The following is a 19,574-nucleotide window of genomic DNA, read 5'->3' as shown; positions in this document are numbered from 1 at the left end:
GGGAGAGGAAAAAGAGAAAGAGAGAGAGTGTGAGAGTAAGAGAGAGCGAGAGAATTTATGAGGTGTGACTGAGTGTGTTGCATGAGTCAGCCTTTACTCAGCCACAATCACTCACCCTATATTGATCTCTACATTCACGAGGCAGACAGGAGGTTTACTTATATACTTCCGAGACCGTTCCACATTCAGGTCCATTTCTGAAACATATCGGTCCCCCATTACGACCATTTCCCAAGGCCACAGGGAGGATTAACTGGGTTTTCATGGGTGATTTTTCCCGTTCAAGATGCAGAAGCTGTGTAGAACTGTCACCAGCATCACTCTGTTTGCCTGTCTATTTAAACATATCGGTCCCCCATTACGACCATTTCCCAAGGCCACAGGGAGGATTAACTGGGTTTTCATGGGTGATTTTTCCCGTTCAAGATGCAGAAGCTGTGTAGAACTGTGTCACCAGCATCACTGTTTGCCTGTATCTCTGTCTTTTGAACGTATCGGGCTCCCAGATATACAAGAGAGGGTGTGGGGGGTTGGGGGGGAGAGAGAGAGAGGCAAAAATCAAAGAAAAAAAACACACCACAGGATATGAAAGTGAGGAAAAGAACATGAAGAAAAGAGGAAAAAAAAAAGGACTGGACTGGGAGAGAGAGAGAGAGAGAGAGAGAGAGAGAGAGAGAGAGAGAGAGAGAAACTGGGTCTTATAACATTCATAGTTGGTTGCCTGTCCTTGAGAGAGAGAGAGAGAGAGAGAGAGAGAGAGAGAGAGAGAGAGAGAGAGAGAGAAGCATGCTGGCTGCCTCACCTTGCTTAACAAACACCTCACCTGCCTGTTTGCTCACCTGCCTTAGTAATTACATGCTTTCTTAATTACTATCTTACCTGTGTTTTTTTTTATTATTTTCTCTTTCATTTCAATTTTTTGTTGTTTTCTTTTGTCTTTTACTATTTTCTTTTATTTGTGTTTTTTTCCTTGATTTTCTCTTTCATTTTACATTTTCTCTTCATTATTTTCTTTTTTTTCTTCAATTTTCTCTCATTTATTTTTTCTCTTTCATTTCAATATTTTTCTTCATTCTTTTCTTTTCTTTTTTTTCTCCTTTCTCTCCATTATGTTTTTCTCCTCCGTTTCAGGTTTTCTCTTCCTCCTCTTCCTCCTTCCTCTCATTATCTGTTTCTCCTTTATTTTCTCTTCAATTTCCAGCTTTCTTTTCCACCTCCTTCTCCTTTCTCTCTCATTTATCTCATTGTGTTCCTCTGGTTTGGTTATTACTATTATTTTCATTATTATTATTATTATCATTATTATTATTATTGAGTCCTCTAACAAACTCGTATGAAAGGATTACATGTATTGCTCTATGTATATTAACCTCTTCAGTACCATGACGCAGTATATGAGTCATTTCATCTCTCGAACCATATCCTAGAGACGCTGTATGTGCGTCATGGTCATTGGACTATTCTACGTAGTCTGTAAAACCAGGATATGGCATGGAGGTTATGTTTTGTCTGCTTGTATTGAAGGGGTTAACAAGTCACTGTATTCATCTGCATATGTATGTATGTTTATGTATTAGATATCACTGTGTTTGTAATGAATGTCTAGGCCTATAGAAAAAAGAATTTGTTTTTGATATATATAGAAATTCATTAAAAAAAATTGTGTGTGTGTGTGTGTGTGTGTGTGTGTGATAACTGGTATCAATTTTTGTACTAATATTTTTCCTTTCCTCCTCTTCTCTCACCTCCACCTCCTTCCTTCCTTCCTTCCTCCTTGTTCCTCCTCCTCCTCCTCGTCCTCCTCCTCCAGCTGACTCCAAGAGCTACAAGAAGATTCCCACCACTCGCCGGATAACCGCCCTCAGCACCAAGAGTCACACACTGCCCCGGAACCTGGGTGGAACGTCCTCTGGGGCCAAGGGTGGGGCGAAGGGGCGAGCGGGGGAGCCGAGACACCCCAGCACCCCGCCCGCCCTCAGGAGGCAGGCATCAACGGGGCAGGTGAGCAGAAGGGGAAATAATAAATATTTGAAATAATAATAAATAGTAAATGTTCAGAATAGATGTGAAGAAAAAATTAATATGTAGGCTGCTAAATGAAGATGAGTGGATGAATGTGAAGAATGAATGTAGGAAATAAGGTAATGAATGTGAAGGAAAATTGTAGGAAAATGCAAGAAATATAAGGTCTGTGTGGTCTGAATAGCTATGTAAATCTGTGTATCTCCAAACTCCACAGAACGGCAGCTCGTCCCCAATCGGTGCATCTCCGCTCCGTCGCCGAGGCTCTGCAGGTTCAGGGCTCGGCCAAAACGGGTCGAACAGCACCCCAAAGCACGTGCATGGCCACCGTCGCACCGCCTCGGCCTCTCTCAAAGGGGTGGACAGTCGCCTCGCTCACAGCATCATGGACGAGATCGTGGACTCCTCGGCTCCTGTGTCTTGGGAGGATATCGCCGGTCAGGAGGTGGGTAGAGACAGGGACTTAACCCATCTGCTGCGATTGGCACTGATTTGGCCTTCACTGGTAGCCTGGTAACATACACTCCCAGGCCTTTCTCTGCCTCTGTGGTGGATAGTGGAGTGTTTCCCATGTGGTATTGGATTGAAAATACTAGTTAACCCGTCCACTGCGATTGTCACGGATTTTGCCTTCACTGGTAGCCTGGTAACATACACTCCCCGGTCTTTCTCTGCCTCTGTGATGGATAGTGGAGTGTTTCCCATGTGGTATTGGTGTGCTGGATATCCCCTCCCAAGGTGCAGGACTTTACATTTTTCTTCATTGCATTGTAGCAGCCACCTTTTGTTCCATTCCTGTAGCTTGGTGAGGTCTGACTGTAGGAAATCCCCAGTCAAGGGGTTAATGATTTGGAATTATTATGTTGTTGTGTGTATGTTTTCCATTGCACAGAATATCTGTGAAGCATTTATCAAACGTTTCTGAGATGCAACTTTTTCTCTCTTCCCTCAAATCAAGTTATTTTACCCTTATCTGGCCATAGTGTCACCTGGAAAGCCTTGCGAAATTCAGATTGAAGCTGGTACAATAATGTTTCTGTTTTGCTTTAGGTATTGTCACAGTCTTGAAGAAGTACCTTGAGTGCAAAGAAAGGTTATTGTATCAGCACGTATTTGAATTTCACACATGGCCTTTTTGGGTAACAACTTGGCGCTAAACTCTCCTATTTTGTGGCTGTGGTTCAGACCTTCCCTCCTTCACCTAATCTACTTTTCTCCTCCCTCTCTCTTTCTCCATGGCTGTCCTGTTTTTCCTTCTGTGTTTCTTCCTTTCATCACCCTCTCTCTTTTTCTCATAACCCTTTATTCCTCTTCTTTTCCTTCACTCCTCCCTAATTCATCATCATTTCATTTACTGTCCGTTTTCACTCTTCCTGAGCAGTTGGAAGCTTCATGGCTCTCCTCCATTCTACTCTGTCTTCTGCCTAATGCTCATCCAATCCCATCAATGCCAAGTCTTCCTGTGTACACCTTCTCCATGTTTTCCTAGGTCTACCAACTGGTCTCCTTCCTTCTACCTCCAATCTCTCCAAAACTCACAGCACTGTATCCTCCCCTGCTCTCTTCACATGTCCAAACCATCGTAGTCTTTTCCTTCTGAGCACTGTTTCCAGGTCCTCTACTCCACTTCTGTTAGCTAATTATTTGCTGATACTCAACCTCCTACTCTTCCCCTCTCTCCCTCTCTCTTTCTGCATGGCTTTCCCTTTTTCTGAACCCTCCTAACCCTTCATTCCTTTCCTTTCCTTCAATCTTCTCTAATCATCCACTCATCCCCAACCTCCTTCTTTCCTCCCAACCTTCCCCTACTCCACCTGACCTTCCCTCCATGCCTCCCACAGACAGCCAAGAATGCCCTGCAGGAGATAGTTATCCTACCTGCGCTGCGTCCAGAACTCTTCACAGGGCTACGAACGCCTGCCAGGGGTCTGCTGCTCTTTGGTCCACCTGGTGAGTAATAGTAACAGTAGTAGTAGTAGTAGTAGAAGTAGTAGTTCTGCCATACACTCCTCTACCCACATGTTAAGTCATCAACCCCTCCCATCCTTACGCTGTGAACTTCCCCTCCCTCATGTAACCACACAACTGTATTCATCTTCATGGGCATAGATACACCACCACATTAACACTAGTTCTACCACACACTCCCCTGCCCACCCATGACAACCTTTCCCACCCTTACACTGTGAACCTCCCTTCCCCCAGGCAATGGCAAGACTATGCTGGCCCGAGCCGTGGCCAGTGAGAGCTCCGCCACCTTCTTCAACATCAGCGCCTCTACCCTCACCAGCAAGTATGTGGGGGAGGGAGAGAAGCTGGTCAAGGCGCTCTTCTCTGTTGCCAGGGAGCTGCAGGTAACTTTTGGCCAGGGTTTGTGTATGGCTTGTTTAAGTGTCTGTGTTACCTCCCTCCTCTCTGTCGTCCCTCAAATCAAGTCAATTCACCTCTGCCTGTACCTTGCCTCCTTGTATCTGCAGGTAACTATGGGCCAAGTTTTGTGTATGGCTTGTCTCAGTTAGTGTCTGCTTCTTCCCTCCTCTCTGTCGTCCCTCAAATCAAGCTATTTCACCCCTACCTAGACATTGCCTCCTTGTATCTTCAGGTAACTATGGGCCAAGTTTTGTGTATGGCTTGTCTCAGTTAGTGTCTGCTTTTTCCCTCCTCTCTGTTGTCCCTCAAATCAAGTCATTTCACCCCTACCTGTATGTTGCTTCCTTGTAGCTTATGGCACTCTACTTTGAGCAGTTGATGTAATGTAAGGTATGCGTCAGTGTTTTTAATTGATTGATATTTCTGTATTTGCTGATGCTTTGTGATCTCATTGCTTGTATCTCCTACCTGTACATTGCCTCCTTGTAGCTTATGGCACTCTACTTTGAGCAGTTGATGTAATGTAAGGTATGCATCAGTGTTTTTAATTGATTGATATTTCTGTATTTGCTGATGTTTTGTGATCTCATTGCTTGTATCTCCCCTTCCAGCCTGCCATCATCTTCATTGACGAGATTGACTCCTTGCTGTGTGAGCGCAGGGAGGGGGAGCACGAGGCTTCCAGGAGGCTCAAGACAGAGTTCCTGGTGGAGTTTGACGGCCTGAAGTCTGATGCCGAGGAGAAGATACTCATCATGGGAGCTACGAATCGTCCACAGGAGCTGGACGATGCTGCCCTAAGGTATGCACTGGAGGCTTAGGGTAGGCTGGAGGGAGTTAGATCATGATGGTTTTGGGGCAGAGTACTGTGGGATCAATTTTGTTTGTATATATGAGTTAAGGTGGTTGCTATGTATATTAACCCGTCCGCTGCGATTTGCATGGATTTGGCCTTCACTGGTAGCCTGGTAACATATACTCCCAGGTCTTTCTCTGCCTCCGTGGTGGATAGTGGAGTGTGTTTCTCATGTGGTATTGGTGTGCTGGATATCCCCTCTCAAGGTGCAGGACTTTACATTTTCCTTCATTGAATTGTAGCAGCCACTTTTTGTTCCATTCCTGTAACTTGGTGAGGTCTTACTGTAGGAAATCCACAGTCAAGGGGTTAAGGTGTCTAGTATATATATTTATTCAGTCCTTGGATGGTCTCTTGAGCCATAGAGATGAAATAAAAAGAGGGAAATAATTGTCATGACATATATTATCAGCCTAACTCATCATTGCCTTCCCACAGACGTTTCAGCAAGCGAGTGTATGTTTCGCTGCCCAACAAGGGGACGCGCATTGTACTGCTCACCAAACTGTTGTCCAAGCAGAAGTCTACCCTCAGCACCAAGGACGTGGACAGCCTGGCACTGCTCACCGAGGGATACTCTGGCTCAGACCTCACGGCACTGGCCAAGGATGCTGCCCTCGCCCCCATCAGAGGTAGGCACAACAAACACACACACACACACACACACACAATTCACAGTTTAATTGAGTGTAAAAAGAATTATTAGCAAAAACTAATATTGCCCACTACACACACACACACACACACACACACACACACACATGCACACACACACAATTCATGGTTTAATCAATTCCTAAACCTAATATTTCCCTCTAACCATAACACCCTGACCCGTTCTCTCTCCCTTGGCCACCCCAGAGCTGCGGCCAGACCAGGTTGTGTCCTGTGATCCGGCTGAGGTCCGAGGCATCACACTTGCAGACTTCAAGGAGTCCCTCAAGAAGATCAGGCGCTCGGTCCCACAAACATCCCTCGTGTCCTATGAAAAGTGGAATGCCGACTACGGGGACATATCCACCTAGACACACACACACACACGCTGAGGGTAGGTTATCTTGGTCATTTGGTCAGGGTTAGGGATGAAAGAATGAAGGTGCTGGTTAACTTCTGCATAAGGGATGTGGACAGTATATGGTTGAGCTAGAGTAGAAAGTTGTAATTTTAGTGTATGGCAACTGTTACAGATGAAGGGAGATTGTTCCAGAGTTTACCAGTGCAAGGGATGATAGAATGAAGGTGCTGGTTAACTCCTGCATTAGGGATTTGGACAGTATAGGGATGAGCTAGAGTAGAAAGTCATAAGTTTAGTGTATAATGACTGTAACATGAAGATTTGAACTTGTGTGTGAAAATTAACTGTAATATATAGAAAGAGATCATGGCCCATTCACGTCTTTTAGCTACTCATACTCTCCTTCATCTCAGTTTTCCAGAGTAGTGAGATGATGTGTGTGTCTTGAACTGATGTGTGAAAATTAACTGTTATGTATATGGAAAGACAAAATCAGTGCCCATTCACATCTTTAGACCACTCATTCTCTCCCTCATCTCAGTTTTCCAAAGCAGTGAGATGATGTATGTGTCTTGAACTGATGTGTAGAAATAAACTGTTATATAGAAGGACAAAATCGGTGCCCATTCACATCTTTAGACCACTCATTCTCTCCCTCATCTCAGTTTTCCAGAGCAGCCGAGATGGTGTGTGTGTGTGTGTGTCTCATCCAGCAGCCTACACGCACAGACACCTTGCACGCACATGGACGTACGTAAGGCCAGAGGGTGTCACCAGCCAGTCACAGCCATTGGTTTGCTGCTTACTGTTCCTCCTATCTCAAAATGCATCCCGTAGTATACTCAAGTTCTCCACCTCCCTTCACTATGCTTATATATTTCATCCTCTCCTCTCAGCATATTCTGGAGTCGTACAATTATTCTCCCTCCTCTTACTGTTCCTACTCTCTCAAAATGCATCCTGTGGTGTGCTCAAGCTGTCCACCTCACTTCACTGTGCTTATTTACTTCATTCTCTCCTCTCAGCATATTCTGGAGACATATGTGTATTCTCCCTCTCCACCTACTGTTTCTCCTCTCTCAAAATCCATCCTGTTTGTCTTGTATATACATTCATCAAGTCTCCATTCAAAGGTGTACCTATTCATCTGTACCATAAGGCCATGTATGTTGGTACCCATAATCCCAGTGAACATCCACCCAAGCTTGGTTCTCATTTCTTTGATCCAACTTCATCATAATGACCGTCTTTGGATCCTCTTATCAGTGTGAGTTTGTGTTGGGTTGTGTTTGGGTTTTTAGTTTGATAATGTGTTTGTAGTTCATTATTTTCCCTGTAGCGAGTGTTTTAGAGTTTGAAGATTTCCTGTTTAAATCGTTACCTTGTTTCTTATAGTTTGCCTTCGTTCAGCTTCTGTTTACGAGGATATTTTTATGTTTTTTACTCGAGTCAAGTTCACTGTTTATTTGTGTCTTACTCTTGAGGTTTTTAATGTCTTTTCTAATATTCTTTTATTAAGGTAACTACTGGTTCCTCTCGAATAAATAAAGTGAGATTTTTCATATTGGTAGTGAGACTGTGAGAATGTGAAGTTGTGAGAGAGAGAGAGAGAGAGAGAGAGAGAGAGAGAGAGAGAGAGAGAGAGAGAGAGAGAGAGAGAGAGAATTTTCACAGCTTATAGAGAGTTTTCGCTGGTGCTATAAGCTTGTTAAGTCTTTGGTTCGGCATCCACTCGGTAGACGTCATTCTACTGTGCTTAGGAATGGTGACATACTCTGGTCCACTACTACTACTACAACGACTACTGCTACTACTACAGTTACTACTACTACCATTACTGCTGATGCTGCTATAAGTTGTTTCTTCATTACGTTGATTCCTTCATTACGAAACAAACCCTACGAGGAAAGGCTGTCACATCTAAACCTGTTTTCTCTTGTAAAACGCCGCCTCAGAGGAAAACTGATCGAGTGCTTTAAAATACTTAACAGTTTTACCAACGTGGATCTGACCAAGCTGTTTGTGATGGATGATTCGACGTGAACGAGAAATAATGGCGCTAAACTCAAATGTAGACAAGTTCATTCAGATTGCTCAAAATTCTTCTTCACTAATGCTGTCGTTTGAGATTGGAACAGATTAACACCATCAGTGGTGCAGTGTAACTCGATTGCATTGTTTAAGAATAATCTTGACCGCTATCTCCTCCATCTAAATGTTCACTAGGTCAGTTTCAACGCCATGGTGGCCACATAAACAACTGTCACTTAGGTTTAGGACAGTCCACCTAGTTTGGGCCTTAGGGCCTGTGTAGTCTGGTTATCTATGTAATTCTATGTAATTCTGTTAGTTTTTGTGTCTCAGTATCTCCTCCCTTACTTCACCTCCCAGCCACTAGGTAAGCCAGTACTCCCTCTGTGCCATGAGAGACGTGATAAGGTTCTGTTAAATACATGTGTTGGTGATAGAAGACGTTTTCCCAGCAATACAATACTATGCTACCCAGCGACGGCTTTAGCGTAAATAATAATGTGTACCTTTATGATCAACAAAGGCAAGACCAGTTTTAAACCCCAGTGAATGCTTTAGTCAGAGGGAGAGTGACAGATTATTATAGACTCACCTGTTTTGTGTTGTTATCCGAACCTGAGCTTTTCCTAACACAATATAAAAAGGTCAAGCTCACTGTCTTCACCAAAAATAAGTTACTCCCTCTGTGCCATGAGACAAGTGATAAGGTTCTGTTAAATACATATCTTGGTTTATCTTGCAAATGTTATGGACAGACGACGTTTTCCCAGCAATACAACACTATGCTACCCAGTGACGGCTTTAGGGTAGATAATAACGTGTACCTATATGATCAACGAAGGCAAGACCAGTTTTAAACCCTAGTGAATGCTTTAGTCAGAGGGAAAGTGACAGTTTATTATAGACTCACCTGTTCTGTGTTATCTGAACCTGACCTTTTCCTAACACAATATAAGGAGGTCAAGGTCACTGTCTTCACCAAAAATAAGTTTCCGTACTCCGTCTGTGCCATGAGACAAGTGATAAGGTTCTGTTAAATACATATCTTGGTTTATCTTGCAAATGTTATGGACAGACGATGTTTTCCCAGCAATACAACACTATGCTACCCAGTGACGGCTTTAGCGTAAATAATAATGTGTACCTATACGATGAACAAAGGCAAGACCAATTTTAACCCCTAGTGAATGCTTTAGTCAGAGGGAGAGTGATAGATTATTATAGACTCACCTGTTCTGTGTTGTTATCTGAACCTGACCTTTTCCTAACACAATATAAGGAGGTCAAGGTCACTGTCTTCACCAAAATAAGTTCCTGGATGTCACACAAGCTGGCAACACTTGTGGAAGCTTTCATGTTTGTCATTGCTCGGTTCATGTCTATGTTGCCCGGCCAATCTTCAATGTATATGCTAAGAGTTTGTGCTGCCTATGTTAGACAAGCAATACTCAATTACATCTTGGCTTGGGCTTATAGCATGTGATCGTGTATTGAGGCTCACTGTGTCTGTACCTGCAAAAAGAACCACAGCATTGAAGTGTCAGTCATCACTTATACACTAAACCATCATTACTAACACTGTGTTGAAGATATGAAAGCCTCTGCAGGTAGTTGAGAGCTTACCGATGAATGCGTTGAGCCATGTAGCTACTCTTGTGTTGAATAAGAGAAAACGAAAGCCTCTGCAATTAGTCGAGAGCTTACTGATGAATGCGTTGAGTCCTGTATCTTGTCCATGAACCTGATGACTTGTGTTAATGAGCTTACCAATGAATGCGTTGAGCCGTGTAGCTTGTCCTTGAACCTGATGATTTGTGTTAATGAGCTTACCGATGAATGTATTGAGTCCTGTAGCTTGTCCTTGAACCTGATGATTTGTGTTAATGAGCTTACCGATGAATGCGTTGAGTCCTGTAGCTTGTCCTTGAACCTGATGATTTGTGTTAATGAGCTTACCGATGAATGTGTTGAGTCCTGTAGCTTGTCCATGAACCTGATGATTCTGTGATACTCTACAAGCTCACCACTGCCACTATGTAAAGGCAGCTTCTCAGTGTGAGCTTACTGCTGGAAATAGGAAACAATGTCTTGCCCTCAGTCACTGCTTAATATTGTGTTGGTGTCTGTGAACCTGATATGTGTGTGTGTGTGTGTGTGTGTGTGTGTGTGTGTGTGTGTGTGTACAATAGCCTCAGAGTCATATTTTTGCAATAAGAGTCTTTGGCAGTCCAATAAGACCTGTGTCCCTATTTGCTGTACAATATAAAATGTTCCTCATAAACACCACTACTTGTTCTGAAGCTGAAGAATTGCATATATTTGCATAGATTCCCAGCCAGAAGTTTTGCATATAGAGACTGTATATAACCTGCTGCTCTGGCAATGAGAGACACATGGGGAAATATAAGTCACCCAACAAATGTATTACCCAAGCTTTCATCCCTCCAAGCACTGAGTAGCCAGAGTTTTTGCATGTGAAGACTGTGTATAACCTGCTGCCCTGGCACTTCCCTTTGGCACAAACAGACATAATACAAGTCACCCAGCAAGTGTATGACCCAAGCTTTCATCCCTCCATGAACTAGCATGAGCAGTGAACATGTTCGGAACGTGTTTGGACTCAGTGATGTAAAACAGCTGTGTGTGTGTGTGTGTGTGTGTGTGTGTGTGTGTGTGTGTGTGTGTGTCTGAAAGAGTCCATCCAAACACAACTTTGTTATACGTCCTAGCCAAGGGGGCTGGGGTTAACTATGATAAACGAGTGTATGAAACTACTTACGTGCCCAGACCCAAGCGCCAACTCCTCCTCCCTCCTGAGACAATGACCGGCAGCCACTGAGTTCAAAAGACACGTTTGCAGGACCTGATTCCTTCCACATCACCACACCCGGCACCACCAGTAGTCGTCTGTTGTAGAGTTGTCTGTGTGTAGGCCACTGGTAGCCTGACAGCAGTAGCCCAGAGTCCCTAGAAACACAGGCATCACAGCTTTCATCCTGTTGTTAGTATGAGAATGAATGGCTTTTATAGGGCAGAAAATAAGTTATTGTGGGTGTGAATGGCTTTTATAGGGCAGAAAATAAGTTATTGTGGGTGTAAATGGCTTTTATAGGGCAGAAAATAAGTTAGTGTGGGTGTGAATGGCTTTTATAGGGCAGAAAATAAGTTAGTGTGGGTGTGAATGGCTTTTATAGGGCAGAAAATAAGTTAGTGTGGGTGTGAATGGCTTTTATAGGGCAGAAAATAAGTTAGTGTGGGTGTGAATGGCTTTTATAGGGCAGAAAATAAGTTAGTGTGGGTGTGAATGGCTTTTATAGGGCAGAAAATAAGTTAGTGTGGGTGTGAATGGCTTTTATAGGGCAGAAAATAAGTTAGTGTGGGTGTGAATGGCTTTTATAGGGCAGAAAATAAGTAGTGTGGGTGTGAATGGCTTTTATAGGGCAGAAAATAAATAGTGTGGGTGTGAATGGCTTTTATAGGGCAGAAAATAAGTTAGTGTGGGTGTGAATGGCTTTTATAGGGCAGAAAATAAATAGTGTGGGTGTGAATGGCTTTTATAGGGCAGAAAATAGTGGTGTATGTTAATGCACAAGAAGATAATGTCCCTGTGAATAGCTTTATGTTACCAAGTCCAGTTTAGTCCTCAAGGCTTTAATGATTACATGTGGTGTATGTCAATTTACAAGAAGATAATGTCCCTGTGAATAGCTACATGTTACCAAGTCCAGATTAGTCCTCAAGGCTTTAAGGATTACATGTGTGAGTCTGTGTGTTATTGCTTGGTCACCATCTCCAACCCTGACAGTGTATTCATTCTGCCAAGGCACATCTGTACTACACCCTAGATGCTTTATATACTTTTCATACTTACTGAACCTCTGCATATCATTTTTACTGATTTATGTTGTCTGTAAATCGTAGCAGTGAGACCTGGGCTGAATTTTGCTTACTCTAACTTCACACAAATAGCCATCAGTCTCACCCACAGACTTGGCTCTCGAATCATTCAGACTTAAATGTTTTATTGTTATGCTCCGTCATTTGTTTTGCTCACGGAGGAGATGCCTCACACGTGTCTTGAGAGCAGGAGACGCTGAGCCAAGGCTGCCCTCGCTTTGCCTTGTGTTTTGCCCACCTAGAGTTCAAAGATGTTCCGTGCCATTGCCTTGGGTGTCCTCATGTAAGGCGCCAGTCACCCCGTCACAAATGCCTGCCCTCTTAACCCACCTTCCTAATTGCTCCCCTTTAAAGATATCAGTTGTCTTGCCTGTATACGAGATGACCTGTTTAGTTGGGCCCTCAAAGTCCCTCTTATGCGGTCTAATGCCAACACACACTTATTTATGAAATGAAGTTATCAGTTGTCTTGCTCTACATGAAATTACCTGTTTAGTTAGGCCTTCAAAGTCCCTCTAATGTGGTCTAATTCCAACACACACTTATGTGTATGAAATGAAGTAATCAGTTGTCTTAAAGTATATGAAATTCCCTGTTTAGTTAGGCCCTCAAAGTTCCTCTAATGTGGTCTAATTCCAACACACACTTATGTGTATGAAATGAAGTAATCAGTTGTCTTAAAGTATATGAAATTCCCTGTTTAGTTAGGCCCTCAAAGTTCCTCTAATGTGGTCTAATTCCAACACACACTTACCTATATGTTATGAAGTTAAAAGTTGTCTTACGGTATATGAAATTCCCTGTTTAGTTAGGCCCTCAAAGTCCTTCTAATATGTTCTAATGCCAACACACACTTTCATAACTGGGCCTGAATGATGTAGCTTTGGTTTCTGAGGCTCCTTTGTAAGTGTTGTGAGCAGGAGGAGAAACAGGAGTCAGTGAAGGATGATAATGTTTTCAAGCCTTATCCCTCCCTATCCTCCTCCTCCTTTTTTAACTTTGCTGTTTTATATTTCTTTGCAATTCTGTGAAGAGGAAATCCTCCTCCTCCTTGTAAGTTTCCTGTTTTATACTTCTTTGCAATTCTGTGAAGAGGGTGACATGTTTTGTACTGTTTTCTTGCCTTATTAATCCCTCCAAATCCTCCTCCTCCTCCTCCTTTTGTAAGTTTCCTGTTTTATACTTCTTTGTAATTCTGTGAGGAGGGTGATGTGTTTTGTACTGTTTACCGCATATTCCTTTTGCTCAAATCTGAGGTGATTTTGTACATAATTATATTTACCTATAGAAAGGTCAGAGGTTTCAGTGATTATATTTACCGATGGTAAGGTCAGATGCTTAATGTTTCAGTTGACAAAGGCACGGTTGACCAGTGCTTCTCAGGCTGACGGCAATGCTGGTGAAATGTAGGATTTGTGAGGTTGTAGGAGCATGAACTAGAAGCATTTTAGTGATGGAACACTTACCTCCAGTGCAAAGAATAATGTCTAGAGATGCAGTTTCTTCGTAGGAATAATTCTAGCTCACAGATATTTTGGCGTTCACGCGAGTCGTTCATTGCAGTCTTGCCGCTCAAAGGAGTCCACTTAGTCTTGAGTGTTACGTACAAGTTAACAACAAAAGGATCCATGTATACCTACCACGATAGCTAGCACCATTGTCTTGCCGAGAACTGGTACTGTAGCTGCAGCCAGCACACGGCAAGGGCTGCTGCGGATACTGTTTGAGGCAGAGGACCATAGCTTTTGTACCAGTGAGATTGAGACAAGCTAGTGTGTGTGTGTGTGTGTGTGTGTGTGTGTGTGTGTGTGTGAGAGAGAGAGAGAACCTACTGATGTGACATAGTGTAAATATCTATACATTCATATACATTTCTTAAGCTTCAACCATGCTACATATCCTTTGCTTGAGAGCCTTTGAGATTGTATAAAATTAAAGTTATGAAAATATTGAAACTATTGAATCTGAGACAGTTTAGTTGTCCCTAGTCATGAGTAAGGCTGAAAGCAAGACAGTGAGGGTTACAATATTGGACTTACACTCTTGTCAAAATTTTAAAAGGGCAAAACTAATGAATCCAAGGCAGTATGGTTGTCCCTAGTCATGAGGAAGGGTGAAAACAAGATAGTGGGAATTACAATGAAGGGTTTACTATGTAACAAAAGCTGATGAATCCAAGGTACTATTATTATCAAAGTTGTTTTAAGTATAAGTTAACACTGTTCATTTTTAGGTTGTAAGGAGTAAGGGCTGTGTCTACGTACTACAGAACTTCTATGATATATATTTCCTGTCGCATTTACACACACATTCTACATTTTTCAAACATTTAAACTGTCAAGTCTTGTGTGTATGTGTGTGTGTGTGTGTGTGATCATATGTTATTTTTACTACATTTATATTGATTACTCAGATTAGATTGTGTTCCGCTGTGATCATGTGTGTGTGTGTGTGTGTGTGTGTGTGTGTGTGTTCATATGTTATTTTTACTACATTTATATTGATTACTCAGATTAGATTGTGTTCTGCTGTGATCATGTGTGTGTGTGTGTGTGTGTGTTTTATCCTGCGCCAGATTATAGAAAAAATGTTAGCCACGCACTTTTAAATGGAACGTGTGTGTAAGCTCTTGTTACACTGAGCTCTGCCTGCGTGGCCTCATGAGCTGCCTGTGCAAGGGGCCGAGCTGAGCCTTGAGCCGAGGGACACCCAAAATACGGCAGTAGTGTTTTCGAGGTTGATATCAGAAACCAAAATGAACAAATGATGAAATAAAGAATGTCTATTATTATTTATTTTTACTTTCATTTCTGTACCTCGACTTGATGGTCACAAGTACGTACATACCTACATTGTTTTTTCCTAATATGAGCACTTATTGGGCTGGTACGTACAGACTGACAAACGTACACAAACCATGTCAATTCTGGTGCCGTCAAACTTTTTAAGCGGGGATCATGTTTCTTAATGGTCCCTCTAAGCGAGAAAAAAATGAGAAAAAATCATCACTCACACAAACCATTTCATAATATATATCAAAGCTTTTGTGATCAATTTATGTATCATCTATTTTGGGGGGTTAAAATCATGGCACAAATTTGGCCCGTCGCTGCTACGTGGTGAAGCACAAATTTGGCCCGTCGCTGCTACCGGGTTAAACCAAGTAAAGGAAATAAAGTTTAATAAAGTCACCATGACGTGTTATAAGGAAAGCTGTCCACTGTCTCGGATAAAGGTCGGCATTATAAGACACTTTCGCTCCTCACATCAGCTATTTCTAAAGGTCAAAGAGAGGGTCAGTCAAGTTCTAATGAGTGTTTCTTCAGGTTGGTGGTACAGAAGAAGGGTCAAACTACCACCAGGGTCATAAAACTACTACTGGAAATGCCCACAACTCCAACGAAAGCCTTGTCAAATAGGGCCTGTTAGGTTTGCGGTACAGAAGAAGGGTCAAACTACCACCAGGGTCATAAAACTACTATTGGAAATGCCCACAACTCCTACGAAAGCCTTGTCAAATATGTGCTCTTGGGCGGCGAAATGTCTTTTAATATGACCCAAATAGTCGCATATATGAACAGTCTCACATTAGAAGGGCTCCTGCACCACCACCTACTCATTCTGGCATAGCTAACCCTGTGGCAACAGCAGTGCATTAGATGTCCAAGTATTGCTAGTAATAACATGACATAGAAAGCCTCTGGTGCCTGTATGAGTCTATATTTTGTGGAAGGAACAGGAGGAGCTTTTGACAGATGATTCACAAGTTTATCGCCTCAATCTGTAACCTTTGAGACACGCATATACACTACTTGCAATTTGAGGCCCTGCGGAGTGATTGATTATTGGGGCATTCTTTGCTTGGCGTCCCTGGGGCGTGAGTTTTATATTTTGTGGAAGGAACAGGATAAGCTTTCAACAGGTGATTCATAAGTTTATCGCCTCAATCTGTAACCTTTGAGTCATGCATATACACTACTTGCAATTTGAGGCCCTAGGGAGTGAGTTTTATATTACATGGAGGGAACAGGAGGAGCTTTCGACATGTGATTTACAAGTTTATCGCCTCAATCTGTAACCTTTAAGAAATGCCAATACACTACTTGCAATTTGAGGCCCTGGGGAGTGAGTTTTATACTGCATGGAAGGAACAGGATGAGTTTTAGACAGATGGTTCACAAGTTTATCGCCTCAATCTGTAACCTTTGATACATGCATATACACTACTTGCAATTTGAGGCCCTGCAGAGTGAGTTTTATATTACGTGGAAGGAACAGGAGGAGCTTTCGACAGATGATTCACAAGTTTATCGCCTCAATCTGTAACCTTTGATACATGCATATACATACATTACTTGCGGTTTGAGGCTCTAGGGAGAGAGACAGCTACCAAACCACTTCATAGGCTCAGCAATAGCAATAATGAAAACATATGTAATCCAGTGCTAGTGTCCTTCCCAGGGCCTCTAAAGACTGCCTCCAGAGTGTACCAACAGCCCAGGGAGGAGATGAGTCTCTTTCCTGCGCTGATCTTTGTCTAACTTGAGTCTTAAGTCTTGTTTTGTGGATTTGTTTCCTCATTTTGGTGTTAGCCCTTAGACGGCGGTGGAACTCTATACAGACGGTCCAGAATTCAGTCAGTCAGTTTTGTATGGCAGAAATATAACAACACTTTCAGATTGCAGTAGAATCTATATGTAGGCAATAGTTAAAACACCTCTTATGCTGCGTAACTATATTTATGCTGCAGTTCTAAGGTCGGCCGATTAACTTTAGGGGAGCTACTCTTCAAATACTGCCGCTGTCTAAGGGTTAACCTGTCCTCTGGTCCCCTCCACACCCAGCCAGGTTCCTTCCAGCATCTGTGTATGTATTACTGTACTGGACATTATGTTTTGTATCAGAACGAGGTACTGTATACATGAAGGCTTTATAAATCTTGCTAATAAACCAACATGTCCCAAGAGTAATGGAATGCTTAACCCCACATGAAGAAAATTATAATTCTTACACTCTTCTGCAGCATCCATCACTCACTGGACTTCATCTGCCTTACCTATTGATATAGAAATGAAGATAAAACTATACTTCTATCTCAGCATCCCTGACTCACTGGACTTCATCTGCCTTACTTATTGATATAGAAATGAAGATAAAACTATATACTTCTATCTCACAGCATCCCTGACTCACTGGACTTCATCTGCCTTACTTATTATTGATATAGAAATGAAGATAAAACTATATACTTCTATCTCACAGCATCCCTGACTCACTGGACTTCATCTGCCTCACCTATTACTGTAGAAATGAAGATAAAACTATATACTTCTATCTCACAGCATCCCTGACTCACTGGACTTCATCTGCCTTACTTATTATTGATATAGAAATGAAGATAAAACTATATACTTCTATCTCACAGCATCCCTGACTCACTGGACTTCATCTGCCTTACTTATTATTGATATAGAAATGAAGATAAAACTATATACTTCTATCTCACAGCATCCCTGACTCACTGGACTTCATCTGCCTCACCTATTACTGTAGAAATGAAGATAAAACTATATACTTCTATCTCACAGCATCCCTGACTCACTGGACTTCATCTGCCTCACCTATTACTGTAGAAATGAAGATAAAACTATATACTTCTATCTCACAGCATCCCTGACTCACTGGACTTCGTCTGCCTTACTTATTACTGTAGAAATGAAGATAAAACTATATACTTCTATCTCACAGCATCCCTGACTCACTGGACTTCATCTGCCTTACTTATTATTGATATAGAAATGAAGATAAAACTGTATACTTCTATCTCAGCATCCCTGACTCACTTGACTTCATCTGCCTTACTTATTGATATAGAAATGAAGATAAAACTGTATACTTCTATCTCACAGCATTCATGACTCACTGGACTTCATCTGCCTCACCTATTACTGTAGAAATGAAGATAAAACTATGTATTTCTATCTCACAGCATCCCTGACTCACTGGACTTCATCTGCCTCACCTATTACTGTAGAAATGAAGAGAAAATAATATAGTTCTATCTCACAGCATCCCTGACTCACTGGACTTCATCTTCCTCATCTATTACTGTAGAAATGAAGATAAAATAATATAGTTTTATCTCACAGCATCCCTGACTCACTGGACTTCATCTGCTTTACTTATTAATATAGAAATGAAGAAAAAATAATATACTTCAATCTCTCAGCATCCCTGACTGACTGGACTTTATCTTCCTCACTTATTAAATAGAAATGAAGATACAACTACCTATAGGCCTACTTCTATCTCACAGCATCCCTGACTGACTGGACTTTATCTTCCTCACTTATTAAACAGAAATGAAGATACAACTACCTATACTTCTATCTCTCAGCATCTCTGACTGACTGAACTTCATCTGCTTTGCTTATTAATGTAAAAATGAAGCAAAAACCCCATAATTCTTCACATTTTTTTAAACAGCACCCCTGACTGACTGAATTTCATCTGCCCAGCTTATCCATATTGAAATGCTGCCGTCTAGTCCCTCTGGAAGAACGACCCGAACACATATAGCTTAATAATTGAGGAAGTGAGTAATAATTTGACCACATGAGTGTGAGTCAGCTCCCCCATGAGTCATTTATGAGTAAACTGTGATTATTGTGTTAGTGTACTGTTTTCCCTATGCAGGAGGACTTATTTTAATACGATTTTTCATTGTATAAGTTATTTTTCCCCTCTAGCCTGTGTTCCATGCCAAAATATTAATGCATGGAGCGATATACGAGGGTGAAGTCATGGCCGCGGATAGTTGTCAGGATGCAGTTGAGAGATGAGCAAACAGCAATTATTAAACGGTGTGCAGTTGTAGTACCGTATTAATCTTGCAGGAGGCCCTATTTTAACATTATTCTTCATTTCAAAATAGATTTTTCCCCCTTGGTTAGCCTCTCTGGCCGTAATATAGCAATACATTGAGTGGTCCACCAAGGCCAAGTCCAGGCCGCGGAAGGTGTCTAGACTGTCTCCCCCATACTTCCTTACTTACTTAAAACTTTTATGTAATGTTATTTTTCATTTCACACTCCATGTTCCTCCATATTTCTTCCTGGGCTGTAAAGTAACACTAAATTGAGTGATCCAGTAAGCCAAAGTCAGGCCGCGCCGTGTGTCCGGACGCGCGGTCAGTGTCAACAGAAGGGCGAGGGGCGGAAGGCGTTATCTCCTTGGCGCCTTTTTTTCCTTTTTTCTCCCACTGTGCGCGGCGCCTTTAACCCCTCGTGCCGGAGTGCTGTGATGGCGGGAGTGTGAGGCGCCATGACCACCTTCAAGGATCCCGCGCGGCCCCGGCCAGGTCAGTGTGTGGAGGTGGTCAGG

At 42.3% G+C, this 19,574-nt stretch overlaps 2 protein-coding genes and 1 long non-coding RNA gene across 8 annotated transcripts in view; 2 read left to right on the top strand and 1 right to left on the bottom strand.

Annotated features, from left to right (window-relative positions):
• LOC126999577 (spastin-like) overlaps window positions 1-8,135 on the top strand; it is a 44,009-nt gene extending 35,874 nt beyond the window's left edge. For all 4 annotated transcript variants that reach the window (XM_050862355.1, XM_050862354.1, XM_050862353.1 and 1 more), the window contains 8 exons: window positions 1,811-2,001; window positions 2,240-2,467; window positions 3,864-3,972; window positions 4,228-4,376; window positions 5,004-5,194; window positions 5,687-5,880; window positions 6,110-6,296; window positions 6,929-8,135. In XM_050862355.1, the coding sequence (XP_050718312.1) occupies window positions 1,811-2,001; window positions 2,240-2,467; window positions 3,864-3,972; window positions 4,228-4,376; window positions 5,004-5,194; window positions 5,687-5,880; window positions 6,110-6,273 (1,226 nt within the window). In that variant the 3' untranslated portion in view covers window positions 6,274-6,296; window positions 6,929-8,135. The remainder of the gene's footprint in view (window positions 1-1,810; window positions 2,002-2,239; window positions 2,468-3,863; window positions 3,973-4,227; window positions 4,377-5,003; window positions 5,195-5,686; window positions 5,881-6,109; window positions 6,297-6,928) is intronic.
• LOC126999579 (uncharacterized) lies at window positions 7,849-13,224 on the bottom strand. Of its 2 annotated transcripts, none has more exons than XR_007753442.1 (2): window positions 9,525-13,224; window positions 7,849-9,204 (listed from the first exon to the last, which is right to left on the bottom strand). It is a non-coding gene; the product is annotated as an uncharacterized LOC126999579 (long non-coding RNA). The 2 variants fall into 2 exon arrangements; XR_007753443.1 differs by having other exon boundaries at window positions 7,849-8,886.
• Window positions 13,225-19,370: 6,146 nt separating this feature from the next.
• The window catches only part of LOC126999575 (rho GTPase-activating protein 1-like), a 24,966-nt gene continuing 24,762 nt past the window's right edge, over window positions 19,371-19,574 (top strand). The window contains exon 1 of one of the 2 annotated variants that reach the window (XM_050862347.1): window positions 19,371-19,551. In XM_050862347.1, coding sequence (XP_050718304.1) covers window positions 19,515-19,551 — 37 coding nt within the window. In that variant the 5' untranslated portion in view covers window positions 19,371-19,514. The remainder of the gene's footprint in view (window positions 19,552-19,574) is intronic. The other variant, XM_050862349.1, reaches the window with a different exon arrangement.

This window comes from Eriocheir sinensis, chromosome 16, assembly GCF_024679095.1.
Source record: "Eriocheir sinensis breed Jianghai 21 chromosome 16, ASM2467909v1, whole genome shotgun sequence".
NCBI lineage: Eukaryota > Metazoa > Arthropoda > Malacostraca > Decapoda > Varunidae > Eriocheir > Eriocheir sinensis.
This window is presented reverse-complemented; position numbering and strand designations above follow the sequence as displayed.